The following is a 15,190-nucleotide window of genomic DNA, read 5'->3' on the forward strand; positions in this document are numbered from 1 at the left end:
AAACATGGAAATAATCTTGTTTTTATCCTATTGTTTTCTATATTTATTTGTTTGACCAGTGTTGTGGGTTTTGGTCATTTTGCTGTTGTAAGCTGTAAGGACCTTTGAAATAACTGAAATAATTTGGCGAAGTGATATTTACATGTAATGCGGTCAAGAGCTGCCTGGAATTACGTTCGCCGTGCGTTTCCCTGAAAATAATTGCACACCTTAGAACGTTGGTCAGCCAATCAGATTCAAGCATTCAACTGCCCCGTAGTATAAGTTGAAATAAATACCATTTTCCAGACAGAATCTGTGATTTTGAAGGAAAATCGCAGATGAAATTTAAATATGTACTGTATCGATATTATTAAAATTAATATTTAATAATTACAGTATATTACATTGAGGCAGAACTAACACTGTGTAAAGCAACAAGTTCTTCTCATCAGAGTTGTTTAATAACTTTTTAAATATTAATTTATTCATTAATATTTTATTAATTTTGAAGAATACTGAATCTTTTTTTGTGCAGGAGAATAAATACATGTTCATATTTAGTCAAGAACTACAGTAACATCATGTTCACATGGCGAACACAACGCCTCTGCAATTACTCCCGATTTCTCTCAACATGGCAACACGAGAGCTGTCAGTCAAGTCATGGGAAACAAAGTAACATTACTTATTTGAAAAAGTAACTCAGATATTTCCTTCTAAATTAAAAAGTAATGCGTTACTTTACTAGTTACTTAAAAAAGTAATCTGATTACGTAACTCGTGTTACTTGTAATGCGTTACCCCCAACACTAAATATAAGTACTGTAATATGCCCCTATATTTAATAAACAAACACTCGACAGGCAAGAGATCTGTAAAACATTGTGAATGACAGATATAGCCTTGCGGATAAGTATAACGCATGTAATCTATAGGAAATCTTTCAAATCCAAAATGCACGTATTCACCACAGAAAAAAATCTAAACTGTAAAACCTCTTCCCCCCCATAAAGATACTTCAAAAATCTCTTTAACTGGGTCAAACCACATTCAGGGATTCACACATCAAAAGTTATTAATTGATTAACACACAGTATGTTTTCGTCAAAAAAAAAAATCCATAAAACAGTTGGAAAAGTGAATTAGCCAGAAGATTTTGAGAATACACTAATGTTCTACGTTCACACGTAAGGTGAAAACAACTGAATGTGACAAAAAAATCCTTCAGCTTGTTCATTGAAAATCTCTATATCCCCTGAGGGTAACGCAGCAAAGCTGACTACGCCGACTATGTTTAGCACTGGTGGGACCCGCATTAATCCAGCAATTTAAAGGGGGAGGAGAGCCAATCTCTGGGAGGGAAGTAACGGCAGACGAGCAGCCTCTGACACCCACAGGCACCCAGTTCCAAGAGCATCAGTCCTGAGCGCATATGAGCATTACAGCAGCCAGCCTCACTCTCTCTCTCACTTCTCTGTCCCCTTGACACTGCAGGGGTGAATACTGAATTCAGCAAGCGCTTTGCTCTCCCCCTCATTCTGTTTTCACAGAGCTCTGCACAATGCTCAGATGAGAGAGGGAGAGACAGTGTGTTAGAGAGAGAGAGAGGGCAAGTTAAAGAGAGCCAAAGAGAGAGCGAGAGGGCGAGCGCATTACAGAGAGTGATTGAGGAGAAGACCAGAAAGAGAGCGTGTGCGCGAGATCGAATAGTTTATTGCAATTGCGACTGGAGGTCTGGATTACGCCGCTTTAATCCTCAGGAGACTTTGTGGGACGTTTTGAAGGTATGAGCTAATTTTTGTATAAACAACTTGTTTTAAAGTGACCACAAAGAGAATTTCTTCCACATTAAATGTGGAAAAAACTGAATTGCTGATGGAGAGCTTCTGCAGTCGTTGTGCGATCGTTATTCAGAGGTTGTTTCTTACACGAGTAATGTGAGTCAACCACTCTGGAATGAGACACATACTGTAAATAACAAGCGCTCATGTAGACATGCGTAATGTGTGAGCGTGGTTTTGAGATCTAACTGAAACATGTGATGGGCAGTTTGCGGCTGTTAAGCAGATGCTGTGGTCAGTTCTTGGTGATGCACTGGTTAAGGGTAAAATATTTATCCTAAGTGAGTGCTGTAATGAATAAGAAATTAATTCTTCCAGTATTCAAGTCAATATAAGGCTTACTGTAAATATGTAGAGGGAGAGTATACCAAAAAATTAATTTACTCACCTCTTGTCGTTCCAAACCAGTATGACTTTCTTTCTTCTGCAGAACAAAAAAGAAGATATTTTAAAACATGTTTTAGTGCTTTTTTGTTCATACAATCAAAGCCAAAAACTCTTTGTGTTTAACATAAGAAAGGATTGGTTTGGAGGTTTGGAGTGACATGAGGAAGAGTAAATTATTTTGGGATGAACTATCCCTTTAAGATTTCGCACAGATTGCGTATGGTTCAAAGATGTTCTTTGTGAATTTTAACATCAGGCATTTTATCTTCAGAGCGACAGGGATGGAAAGTGAATTCGGAATAAAAGTGGCAGAAAAAAGGCACATTTTACTGTCATACTGTCAGTACAGAACCTTGTTTCAGGTATCAAACCAAGAAGTTCACTAAACAAATAATGACACTGCACATGTCAGAGGGGAAAAAAGACTCTACGGACAGACCCCCTGAATAAAGTCTGGCTGAAATCTTCAGTCATTTCCTGTAAACTACAATTAGAATGACAATGTCCTACCGAGCATCGGTGCATATCTGAGTTGCCTCATGCCACTGTATATAACAATGATGGATGATTCTATGTTTGAAAAGGTTCCCTATGACAGACTAGACTAGTTTTATGCCTGCTTTTTTTTGTATTATTGCATGTTTGTGTAATTATCCCATTGTTTGCATATTAAACACAGTGTAATGTGCACATTTGCATTTGACAAAATAATCCATTCAATATTCATTCGCCGTCAAATTAACACACAATAACATTTGTTCTCTATTTCCCAACGGCACAGCTTTCAACATCTCAGCTCTGCTGATAATAGTCCGCATGGAAAGCCATTGTTCGAGGTCTTAACATCAGCCATGTGTGTTCAGACCTTCAAACACTAGTATATCAGAGTCTAGGTTGTTCTCTTGGGCTTCATGTGGAAGGGCCAATAACTCTGTGAATATGAGATTAGACACATTGTTTCATTGGATCTAAGACTCAGAGGACAACAGCACAATTAAACACATCTCTTTATTTACCACAGCCTACATTGATGTGGTGGCTAAATACAGATTTAACCAGTATAGTGATTAGCGTTCCCTTTGGTTGAGCTGGGCACTTGGAACTTCGTTTACGTTACTATATTTTTTTTCCCGTTAATGCAGCAATGCATCATGAAGACAGAGTTATTTGATTTCAAGGAAAGACAAGTAATAAATAGGTTGTTTTTAGAAGGAGACCTATCTTCTAATTAAGTCATTGGTGTATTTTGTTTCTGTGTGTTTATTAAGGAACTTTTTCAAATTTTGTTTTTCATAAATACCTTGTAATGCCTTTAATTGGGTTTATATAATCCTTAAATAATGTGTGGTAATATGCTAAAGTCACACACAGACTTAAACATTCAGCACGTGAATCACAACAATGGTAACAATTCAATTTAATTTATTTTTATTAATTGTAACAATAACCATTTTATTTGCTCGTTTTGTTGTGCTACTACTGACACAAGACAGCAAATAAAATTGGCAAATAAAATCAACAACTGTAAAACAAAGCAACTGCATAATTTATTCTGCCGCAATGCACTCTGGGAGTCAGTGAGTAGCTATACTAAGTCATGAGTAAACCTAAATGAAAGGATCAAGTACCCCCTACAGTTCTTTTTTAGTTACTAGAACTCTCGTGTAAGTAAACTATACTAACTAAGCATTTGTCAGTACAACATACTATTCCTATTTCACTTTACTTAGTTTTTTTAAGGCAATCGGTTTGCATGCTTTTTTTAAGTAAGCCCAATTAGATTTTACAGTGTGGTAACCAAACAGTTTTGGTAACCACTGACTTCCAAAATAAAAATAAATAAATAAAAAAACCTCTTTGAGACATTTTTCATATCTTTGTTGTTGTTGTTGTTGTTCCATATAAGACAGAAAGTCATACAGGTTTGGAATGACATGATGGTGAGTAAAAGATGACAGATTTTTTATTTATTTATGTATGTATGTATGTATATATATTTATTTATGTAATTTATTTTTTATTTTGGGGTGAACTATCCCTTTAACTAAGTACCACCTATACCACTCCTCTATTGCTGGATGTTGGTCAAAATTCGATATTGGCCATGAAACTCAAGGTATGATAAATCACTCTACTGTTCCAAACACAACAGAATAAGAAATCATCATGACATGGTACAAGGTGTATATGGAACAAATAGCCTTAAAAGGGCCATGACCGTCTGCTCTTCCAGCACCATGAGGGAATTAATGCTCAAATCAACCTGAATCAGAACCAGGTTATCAGAACAAGCACTTTATTTAAAAACACACACATACTGTCCTGTATGTGCCAGATATTGATCTGGTGAAACAACAAGCAAACACCAAATTTGCACAATATATTGAAATTTTAATTGCAATTTACTTAACCACACAAGTAGACAATGGTGTTCCCAAATGTGGTGACCACATCAAAAATCAAGGATTAAAAATCTAATTTAAGCAGAATGTGGAAATTACAAGTTTATGATGCAAAAATAATAATACATATTTAAGATTCTGCAATATTTCTAGGTCACTATTTAAATTTGTGATAGTGATCTGGTGAACTCTTTCGACAGACATTACAGATGCTAAAGCTCAATTGAAGCTCTTTGATGCTATTTGAATCATCTCAAATCATGCTTGAGAACATGATCATCAGGTCTGACACAAACTTGTGGGGATCATGCAGCTCAAATGATGCTGTCATTAAAGCAAAAAAGGAGAAAACCCAAAATGCTTAGACATCCAGAAATGCATGTTAAAGGGATAGTTCAAAAATTTCAAAAATAAAAAATCATTAAAAAATTTAATATAGTTTGTATGTATCTATACACCACATGCATTGTAGCTGTATAAAAGCCATATTATGTGCAAATAGCTTTGAAGTGATTCACTTTATGTAAATTCCTTTTCAAGATTAAGATTCATAAGAACAACATATAGGCCTACACATCTTTGTAGTGACACAGAGAAGAAGGAAAAAAAACACTTTCATCTACTGCAAAAACAACAAACATGCTGTAAAGAATCAGAAAAAAAGAGGATCCAAACACTGCAGCAGCTAGAAGCTCAGTTAAATAAAAATATTTGCGATTGTGGGTGCTGAAAATCATTCAGCCTTAGGGAGGAAAGCATACACTCTTTTGGGCAGCACATGATATCACAGAGAAAAAAAATAAAGAGCAGTGAGAAGCATTTTTATGGGCCACAGTAAGACTTATCAAATGTAACATGTTTTCATAATTTATACTGTGATGTTCACAAAAACAATTTTTTTTAAAGGATGTTCATTATGAATGGATGACAGGCACAATTAAGCAATTTGTGAGCATTTAAACATCAGTGGTGACTCACACCGGAGTGAGATGAACAGATGTTTGGCCAAGACTCCAGTTTGTAATAAATCATACCTTATCAGCCCATTCACTAATTAATCATGCTTATAAAATGTCATGTTTGACATACATAAAACTGTGTTTTACATATATATATATATATATACTGTATCACCAGTCAAAAAGTTTGGAATAGTTAAACACTTTATGTATTTGAAAGAAGTCTCTTATCAACCCTCTACATTGCGAGTAAATCACTCGCATATGCGACTGTTTCCTGATCCTGGGAGAGTAGACTACAATGCCTGTAATGTACGTTTTCATTTAAAGGATTTGCCACTGATGATTCAAACGCATGTCTCGTTTATAACAGGTTTTAATGCTTTTGTCTCGTTGTTCCGGCCGGGACATGCCATCACAGTATGGTAAGGGGAATAACATTTCCATCACACGCTTGAAGTATTCGGCCAATCACAACGCATATGACCCCTTTAATGCATCCTCTAAACATGACAATCATTCATGCAAGAAAGAGAGCAGTAGAGCATAAGAGGGCAGACATACATACAGTAATATTAGCAAAAGAACACAGAGTTCAGAAACCCATGTGCTCAAAAGTCAGAAATGCACAACTTGCATGCACACCCACGCATCTATTTTCAAAATGCCCTGAGAATCCAAAGACTTGGCCCTGTGAAGTGCACTTCTAGGTCTTGCTGGGCTAACCGTGTTGTTTCTGCCATGCCCTCTTGTTGAGCACAAATGAAAAAGGGATTTGAATGTTTTCTCTGAGGGGCTACAGTTGGCCATGGGCATACATGAGGCAACTTATCCAATTTCAGCGATGGTGTTTAGGCAGAAGGATTGAATAAATCTGCAATATGATAAACAAAAGTAAAAGCCATCAGTTTCAGTCTTGAAACGGAAACAAAACGGATCTTTATATTTTGACAGGTCTTTATGTACTTTGACAAGTAGCCTATGGGTAAAGTCATGAGCGTACCTTTACATGACCACAAAACTTAAGCGCCAACAGACCAGGGTACGTTAGATGCTATATTTAATTTGATGGATTGGATATATTGTTCAGTCGACCTCTTATCTAATATTTAAAACCCATGCTTTCTGTTTCTCGTTCACTTGAAATTTGCAGGAATTCATAATGTACGTGTTTCTCCGGCTGAACGGTCGATAATATATTGACTCTTATCTATCCCTCAAAACCTTATTTCCGCTTGTGTCAAATGCAATATGCTGTCTACGTTACCCTGACTAATGTCTATTATTCTTGAGTAACGTAGTGCTTTGAAGGGGAAAAAATACCAACATCCTCTCTGACATACACAAGTTAGTTTACCATTTACAGAGAATATCCTCCTGATGTCTTGTAGCTAAATAAGAAATTGCAAAACGAGGCTGTGTTGAAATTCTATAATTTACTACAACATTTACAACAGTTAAATAAACAAGAAATTATGTCACTTACATTTCTAGAGCTGCCAGACCAGGGGTGTCCAAACTATGGCCCGCGGGCCGCAGGGATTTTTAAAAATGATAGGAATCTGCAGAGGTGGGCAAACTACAGGCGTTTTCATCCAGCCCGTGAGGCAGTTGGTCCAAAATAGCTAATTTGATGCAATATCAGTAAAATCCAATAGATGGCGCCTGTAGTATAGCCTGTAGTGCGGTATATAACCCCTGATTTACACCATCCCGCCGCTCCGACTCGGCCTCTCCAGTCAATGCTTGTGTTTACACCTGCCATGCCGCGGCACGTTTCAGAACACGTTTTGACCGACGCTGTGTTCAAGCCACACAGCAAATACAAAATAAAAAGGGTTTTTTTTTATCTTGCAAAAATATGCTTTTTTTTTCTTCGGTTTTCCACACACATTTTTTATGAAAATGGATATAGTAGTGTTTTTTTCTGGATTATAAATTGCGTTTGTTTTTTTTGTGCTACATGCTGATTTCCAAGGCAAGCGCAAAGTGCGCACATTATATTGGTGACGAATGAGAAAAGGCAAGTGAGTTTGATTTGAGTTTGTATTGTGCATTTTCCAGCAACCACGCTGCTAGTTTCAGTTTCGCTTTAAATATTTATGCTTTTATAATAGGCGTTTTTTTAATTTAGGCGTTTATAATATATGTTAGAGTGAATGCCAGTATAATTAGGGCCCGAGCACCGATGGTGTGAGGACCCTATTGGAATTGCTCCGTTTCTTATTCTTCTTCTTCTTCTTCTTCTCATGCAACTTATCTGTGTGTCATAAAGTGCTCATAAAAAAAGGTAGAGATGGTACAAATAGAACTGCCATGTAGGCCTATGTACAAGTAAGTGAGTGTCAATTTAGAATAAATCAAAGCTTCATTTGTCATAAACTTATAATGCAGCCCCTCACTTAATGTGGAAAACTTGATGTGGCCCTCGAGTCAAAAAGTTTGCCCACCCCTGTGCCAGACCCTTGTTTCATTTTGTTTCCTTAAAAATAGTTCCAAACGAAGACCAAGTTCAGGGAATATTTAATCAAGTCTTGCTTGATTCAAAGAATCTGATTTGACTAAATAACCATGAAATTGTTTGTTTACAACAATCAATATACCACTTAGTTAAGATAATTAGATTAATGAAAATGTTTGTGAATCGGTGTATTAAACGAATCAGTTGGGTGATGATTCAAGAGTGTCAGAGTCGTTCTAAAAATAAACTCTTGAGGTTGCTGAGTGAATGAACCAGTCTGTTAATGATTCGCTCATAACATTCACTTGTGGCCATCTACTGGTGTAATGTAACCTCCACAATGAGTCACTTAGAGTATAGTCATATACACTCATCCAATGTTTAAGTCTAAATGCTACAGTAACACAGGCTATCCTCTCATACTGCTGCCTAATCCATGTGTCTAAACTTGATAGGCTTTCAATTGGATGAGCTTTACGGAGCTAACATGATTGGTAATTGGAATCACTTTTAATCACAGGGGAACTCTCAACTTTTCATTGTTGAATGAAGTTTTAAGATTTAATTATATGATTTCCTTAATTTGCATATCATTCTCTGCTCTGAATAACCCAGGCACACTGCCGTCAGGCTTGTAAAACAGTAGTGAGAGCATATTTAAGAGTATCATTTCATATCATTTAACACTTTCAATGGTGTTATATAAGTATGTTTTCTTCCTCTGAGACATCACTTGGTTGTACGTCTCTAGTGTGGTTGTGAGTCCTCAGCCTCTGCTTAACAGCCCTCTCTTTCTAACATGATATGACAGTGTAACTTCAGTGAATCTGCTGGGTGATGCATGCTAGAAAGTCGCATGTTAATTCAGCAACAGACATAGAGAGTAAAGTTCACTCACATCACCTTACATCACGTCAGCCTGAATACACCAGTTAATTCATTTACCACAGACTGGCAGTAAACTTTCATAGTCAACAAGCAAAAAAAATAAAAGTGCAAAATAATGAGGGCATAGTTTTAATGTGTGATGACCTTTGGACAGACACCGAAAGTGCTCTTTCTGGGTGCACTGCACTTGAGGTCTTTGAGCTTGTTAAGTGTTGAGACAATTGCTGAGGTTTCTCCATGGGGAATAATAATATTGCTGCAGAGACACAATGTCCTGCCAACCATAAGACATCTCGCTACTACGGCACACAAGAGGTCTCCAGGGATTCGTATTGCAATAATTTGCTCTGCTTGGTCTGTCTGGCACGAGCTCATACTGTTTGTTGTCCTGCCCTCTTTATCTGCATGGATTTTTTGCATGTTGCAGCATAAAATCACTTCTAACTAAAACATATTTCATCTCCCATTCTGTCAGATGGGTGCATGTTGTAGAAATATTAAACCAATATATTAAGTTGGGGCACAGTATGTACTGTAACAGGTATGACATAAGGGTTGGAGAGGGCGGGAGGAAATAAGTCCTGTGAGAATATGGGAAAATATTGTTTTATCTCATCCCTCCATTGCCAGTGCTGTGAAATCACTGCAGTGTGCTTCTTTTAAAAGTCATGATTTTGTGTTTTACTGTGTCTTGCTGATCTGGATTTGGCAAACTAATCATTATCCGTACAGTTTAAATATTGCCTTACTAATATAAAGAAGAGTCTAATCAATTTATTTATTTAATGAACATGTGACTTATATTATGCATACACTCTTAAAAATGCTGGGTTGTTTCAACCCAACTCTGGGTCAAATATGGACTAACCCAACCGTTGGGTTAATTTTTTTAATTAAAATGTTAACCCAAAAGTTGAGTTAGTCCATATTTGACCCAAAGTTGGGTTGAAACAACCCAGTATTTTTAGAGTGTATGATGCAACTAGATATTATTTAACATATGTACACTCATGATAATGCCAGAGGATGATTCTCCATCTGGGTAATATTGCTTTTATACAACAGTTGAATAAACAAGAAGTTAATTTAGAGAAAATTAGATTTTAGACACAATATTGCCACAGCAGAACTAACCATTGCTCCAAGCAACACAGCAGTGGCATTCTTAATGAATCAGTGTTTTGAATGAATCAGATGAACAAATGATTCAACGGCTCACTTATGCTAATATTAACAACTTTTGTCCCTGAATGAATTTGCTTTTTTTTTTTTTTTTTTTAAAGTGGTTGAGTTAAGGGTTTAATGATTGCATTAAGACAGTTGCTGTGTTCTGAATAGCATACTAGCATATTATCAGTGTTGGGAAGGTTACTTTGGAAATGTAATAGGTTACAGATTACAAGTTACCCTATTTAAAATGTAATAGTAGTGTAACTTTTTCAATTACTTTATTAAAGTAATGTAACTGATTATATAGTATTTTTATTGTAGGCTTAACTAAATATTCCAGAAATGGTAGGACTAACAGTAATATGGTAGTAAGCTATTCCAAGTCACTTGTTTAATTCCTAAATGAATCAGTGTTTTTTGATTAATTGTTTGAGGGAATGATTGAATAACTCATTTGACAGTCATTTCATTCATGAATTAATTAGTGTTTTTGAATTGAGTCTAGAGCAACTAATTGACTAGTAAAAAGGTTTACTTGTCTCTGCCTATTGGCATAATGGTGTAACCTGCAGAAAAAGTCAGTAAAGACCAGTGTTTAATTGTGGCTTTATTTTAAGCATGTGGTGGTGGAAGTGCTGTATCATTTCCAATAGTCCCTAATGTATATAATATGTATATTGTATACTCAATGAATACCCCAGTGATTGTTTTTTTTGTTTTTTTAATTCTGTCTCATATGGGTCTAATGTAGCTTATTTCTGATTTGAGAATAGTTGTATTGTGTATTTATGTTAGAGTAATAAATAAGCTCCATTACTTGTACTCCAGCCTGTTGATTCACTGATTGGAATACATTCACCCAGTAACTTTAGAACCAGCTGTGAATCTCCAATGGCCTCATTAGTTACCTCCATTCATACTGTTATATTAATTAACAAAATATTTCCATCTGCTACACAATAAAAATTTTAAAGCCTTTGGTTGATATACCATCTTAATTCTCATAATACTTGGTACAACAGTGATGGATAGTCCTCTTGTACATAATTATACAGGTTCTCTCTATTTAGAGGGTGATTAAGAGGAAAGTTGTCTGATTTGTGACCCCAAGCATCTGGACCGGCTTTTGCTTCCTGTGACATACCATCTGTGTTGCCAGGTCAAAAACAACCCTCCTATTCAAGTGGGACCACCTCATTTTCAAGACTAATGCACTGAAAATGAGCACAGAATTGCACCTCCACCACTTTCCTGGAGGTCTGCCAACAGTTGTTCAACTCTTGCCAAACTCCCTCGTTCTTGCAGTCTTTTTTTACATGCTTATTTCTCAAACCTCCCAGTGCTAAATGTGCTAAACGAACTTGAGTGAGCCAATTTGCTCAGCATTTGTAAAGCCCTTCAAGTGAGATTACGTTATAGCTGAACAGACAAAGATTTACACTGCAAAGATGAAAACATAACAGACAGTGATGTTGTCTTCTGCTTTCATTGCATGCCAACATGATACCCAGACACCTCTGCAAATCCTCATAATCTCATTGATTTAAAGTGCCGTTACTTATTTTCTCCTGCAGGTGGTTCACAAAAATTTCAAGCGCCCCAGGAATTCCATGGATGTTAGTTGTTGCATACCGCCGAGGCTTTGTGGAGTTCTTCATATTGGATTCATCGCTCCTTTGCCGTCACCATAAAAGTCACCTGTATCCATCTTTGCACCTAAAGGTTGTTCCAATGCTCATGGGGAACTGTCTGCTGCTGTTCCTCTGGTGCCTCTTAGACAAAAGCTTTGTTTCTCCCCTCCACTCTTCATCCCAGAGCAGGATGGGGAAGGAGCAGCATAGGAACATGATGGCACATAGGAAACATGGCATGATGGGAGTTCACAGAGTCAAGAGAGGATGGGTGTGGAACCAGTTCTTTGTTCTGGAGGAATACATGGGTTCTGATCCGCAGTATGTTGGAAAGGTAAGATGATATTGATTCTCAGAGTTGATGTTTAGGGTCAAAGGTATTGAGAATAGATTGGGAATAAAACTGGGGGGTGTTCAAAGGCTTGAACTAGAGCTTGTAGTTATTCTTTCATCTTTCCTTCCCTTTGTTCATGACAAGCTTTGAGTTGCTTGAAACTAAATATTCTATGTACCACATAACATGGTTCATGAGTTGAGCAACCAGATGTTGCAATGTAGACTGCAAGATGTGATTACATATAACAAGATAAAAATATAATATTGAAGAATTTTTTTGTTGCAGTGCATTGGAATAGGCAGAAAAATTTGCATATTCATACATACATAAATATAATTTGTGCATTCAGATGTATGCTAAATGTACAGACATTGATTGCCGCAGATTTGCAAGAGCAGCGAATAATGCAAGATGCTCTCTGAAGGTAATTTATTCAAAGCAGCAGAGAAATTGATTAAAGTGTAGCGACTGAGAGCATGCAAATAAAACATTTTCAGCATCTGCAAATTAGGACGTAAATGCATTTTTATTAACTGCAAACTGTTCATGTTATTTTAAAGTGGTTCACTTCATTAGTTTGACTTCAGAATTTTTATTTTTTTTGTCTGAAGATGACAATCTGACGTCATCTTTATATCTATGGGACATGTTCTGGTCCACCAAAACTGTTACATGTCAAACATAAAAATGTGGATGTTATAATCTGAAACCATTTAATTAGTATTCACAGCAATGGGAGAAGGTTAAAAGAGCTCCATATTGTATCCCAGGCTGAAAATTCAATATCAAGGTTCTCTACAAAGGAGGTTGGGATTGAGCACCTTCAGCTTAAATGGGATCAGGGCTAAATTGAATAGTTTGCAATCAATGCCAGTGCAATCAGTGTGGCCTAACTGAGTGCTGTCTGTGCGGATGCACGTTGGAAGACAGTGACTTGTCACAGGTGTGTTCTCAACCACATGCTACTTCTACTTCTGTTGCTGTAACACACTGAATAACAACTCACTCTTTTTCACTCATGGTCAGCCAAATTACACTGTTGTCTGTAACCTCTGATTTATATAACCCCAAAAACAGCAGTAGCAAGAGCAAACAAAGGTTTAATTGCAAACAAGCATGTTAGCCTGTCACTATAAATAGAGTTTGTTGGCTATAACCTCCTTTAACTCAGGTCACTGGAAGAATATTGCTTACAGGCTACTTATGAATTGCATGGATGATGCTCATGTTGGCATTAAATGAGCAAGCTGCTATTTCAGTAATAATTGTTAACAGTAATTGTTAATTGTTGACATTTTATCATCACTGTTATTTTATCATTTACTTAACCATTACTAATAATGTAGGTCCATATAATAGGGTGGGATGAATTTGCATATGCATGCACTATGAACTACCATGGCAGTGCGGTATTGGAGAAACTACTTTTTTTAGCTTGTAGCTTTCTCGGACAAACTAATATTGAACCTGTTCAACAGAATAATATAAATACGGGTATCTATGAACATTTCCAGATTCTAAAACATGACCTAAAATATACAGGTTAAATTTCTTTATTATTTAACAGATTATTTAATCACCACAACTAAAAGCTAAAGTTTAAAGTATTAAATTATAAACTACCATGAAATGTATAATAAAATATGTAGGCTAAATAAATCAATTGTCCACTGCTGTATATACTGTAAATATTCAGTGAGTTCATTCAGTGAAGGATTCAAACTGACTCAAATGGTAAGTCCTGCATTTGTGTGTGTGTGTGTGTGTGTGTGTGTTTTAAAAGAATCAGTAATTTGTTTGTGAATGCTGTATGTGTTCACTAAAAAGAAACAAAACCAGACATGCATCAAACTACAGTGGAAACGTTGTGTGCAAGAACAGTTTAAACACATGGATCTCAACGCATGCAATTTGGACCTCAAACTAAGGTTTTTTTTTTTTGTATATTCCCTAGCGCCACTGCCGAAAAGCGATGTGTGATATCTTGATTTTAAGAATCAAGATTGTTAAAATGAATATTGCAGTTCATCTGGAATTCAATATGTTCAGCTGTAGTTAATATAATTTATTTTATATTTACAACCCCATTTATCTGGCACAAAGCAATGAGAATGTCAATTAGAGTGAGATACTTCAGGAGATACATAAATGTTCTAATCAACATGTTGTGATGAGCAGCAGCTTTTGACTAAATATTTTCTTTTAAAAAAGGACATAAAATTCTGCCTAACATAGATCTGTGAATATGCATTTAAATAATTCATTAAATGTAATAAATTGCATGAATTAATTTACATGAACTGTCTGAATAAAACAGTCTATTAAAATGACTACAAGATATCATATTTGATTATTGCCTCAGCTTATTTGACTGTAAAGCAAAATTAGATCACTGTAAAACTATTGTGCTGCTGAAAAATATAGATAAATTGGTAGTGCAGTTAATTAGATATTTTTTAGCTGTGTTTTGTCTGACACGTTGTACACTTACGATAGTAGGTCCCAGTGTATTTTCATTAGATAATAACACTTTAAACTTTGCAGTTGTGGCTTCACACCTGCCATATGGGGAGACTGTGATCAGAGGTGGCATCATGGGAAATTATACCACATTCCATCATGCAATGTTTGAGCTGCCGCCACAATTAAAGTGGCATCACACATGAAATGTTATATAAAAGTTACATGACAGGAAAACTCTAATTAGAGCAAGCAAGAAAAACCTCGGAATGGGGAAATAAGTAGTTCTTTCATTGTGTGTTTTGTGCTTACAATATGTGCATTGCACATTATAGGCTACTCTCAATTCAGTTATACCTTGTTTAAAGGGGTCCTATTATGCTCTTTTACAAAGTCTTGATTTTGTTTTGGGGGTGTACTAGAACAGGCTCTCATACTAGTTTGTTAGAAAAACACATTATTTTTCACATATTTTACATTATTACAAATAGGGGGAGGCCGGGGCAGAGCTGAGCTCTCGTGTCTCCGTTGTAAAAAAAAAAAATAGCCAATCACCATCGAGTGTTCACTTTCAGCGCTGAGTAGTGTTGAGAAAAGAAAGCTGGCAAGGGAGGCTAGCCTCCTTCTGATATCAACCAATCATCATAGAGACGTAAATTACGTGATATTAGT

General features: G+C 36.2%; 1 protein-coding gene across 1 annotated transcript in view; it reads left to right on the plus strand.

Moving 5' to 3' along the window:
- Positions 1–1,629: 1,629 nt before the first annotated feature.
- Positions 1,630–15,190, plus strand: part of cdh12a (cadherin 12a) — a 54,365-nt gene continuing 40,804 nt past the window's right edge. The window contains exons 1-2 of the mRNA XM_016522773.1: positions 1,630–1,766; positions 11,665–12,055. Of these exons, the coding sequence (XP_016378259.1) occupies positions 11,705–12,055 (351 nt within the window). The 5' untranslated portion in view covers positions 1,630–1,766; positions 11,665–11,704. The remainder of the gene's footprint in view (positions 1,767–11,664; positions 12,056–15,190) is intronic.

The sequence above is a fragment of the Sinocyclocheilus rhinocerous genome, unplaced genomic scaffold (genome assembly GCF_001515625.1).
Source record: "Sinocyclocheilus rhinocerous isolate Xijiao unplaced genomic scaffold, SAMN03320098_v1.1 scaffold1051, whole genome shotgun sequence".
Lineage (NCBI taxonomy): Eukaryota > Metazoa > Chordata > Actinopteri > Cypriniformes > Cyprinidae > Sinocyclocheilus > Sinocyclocheilus rhinocerous.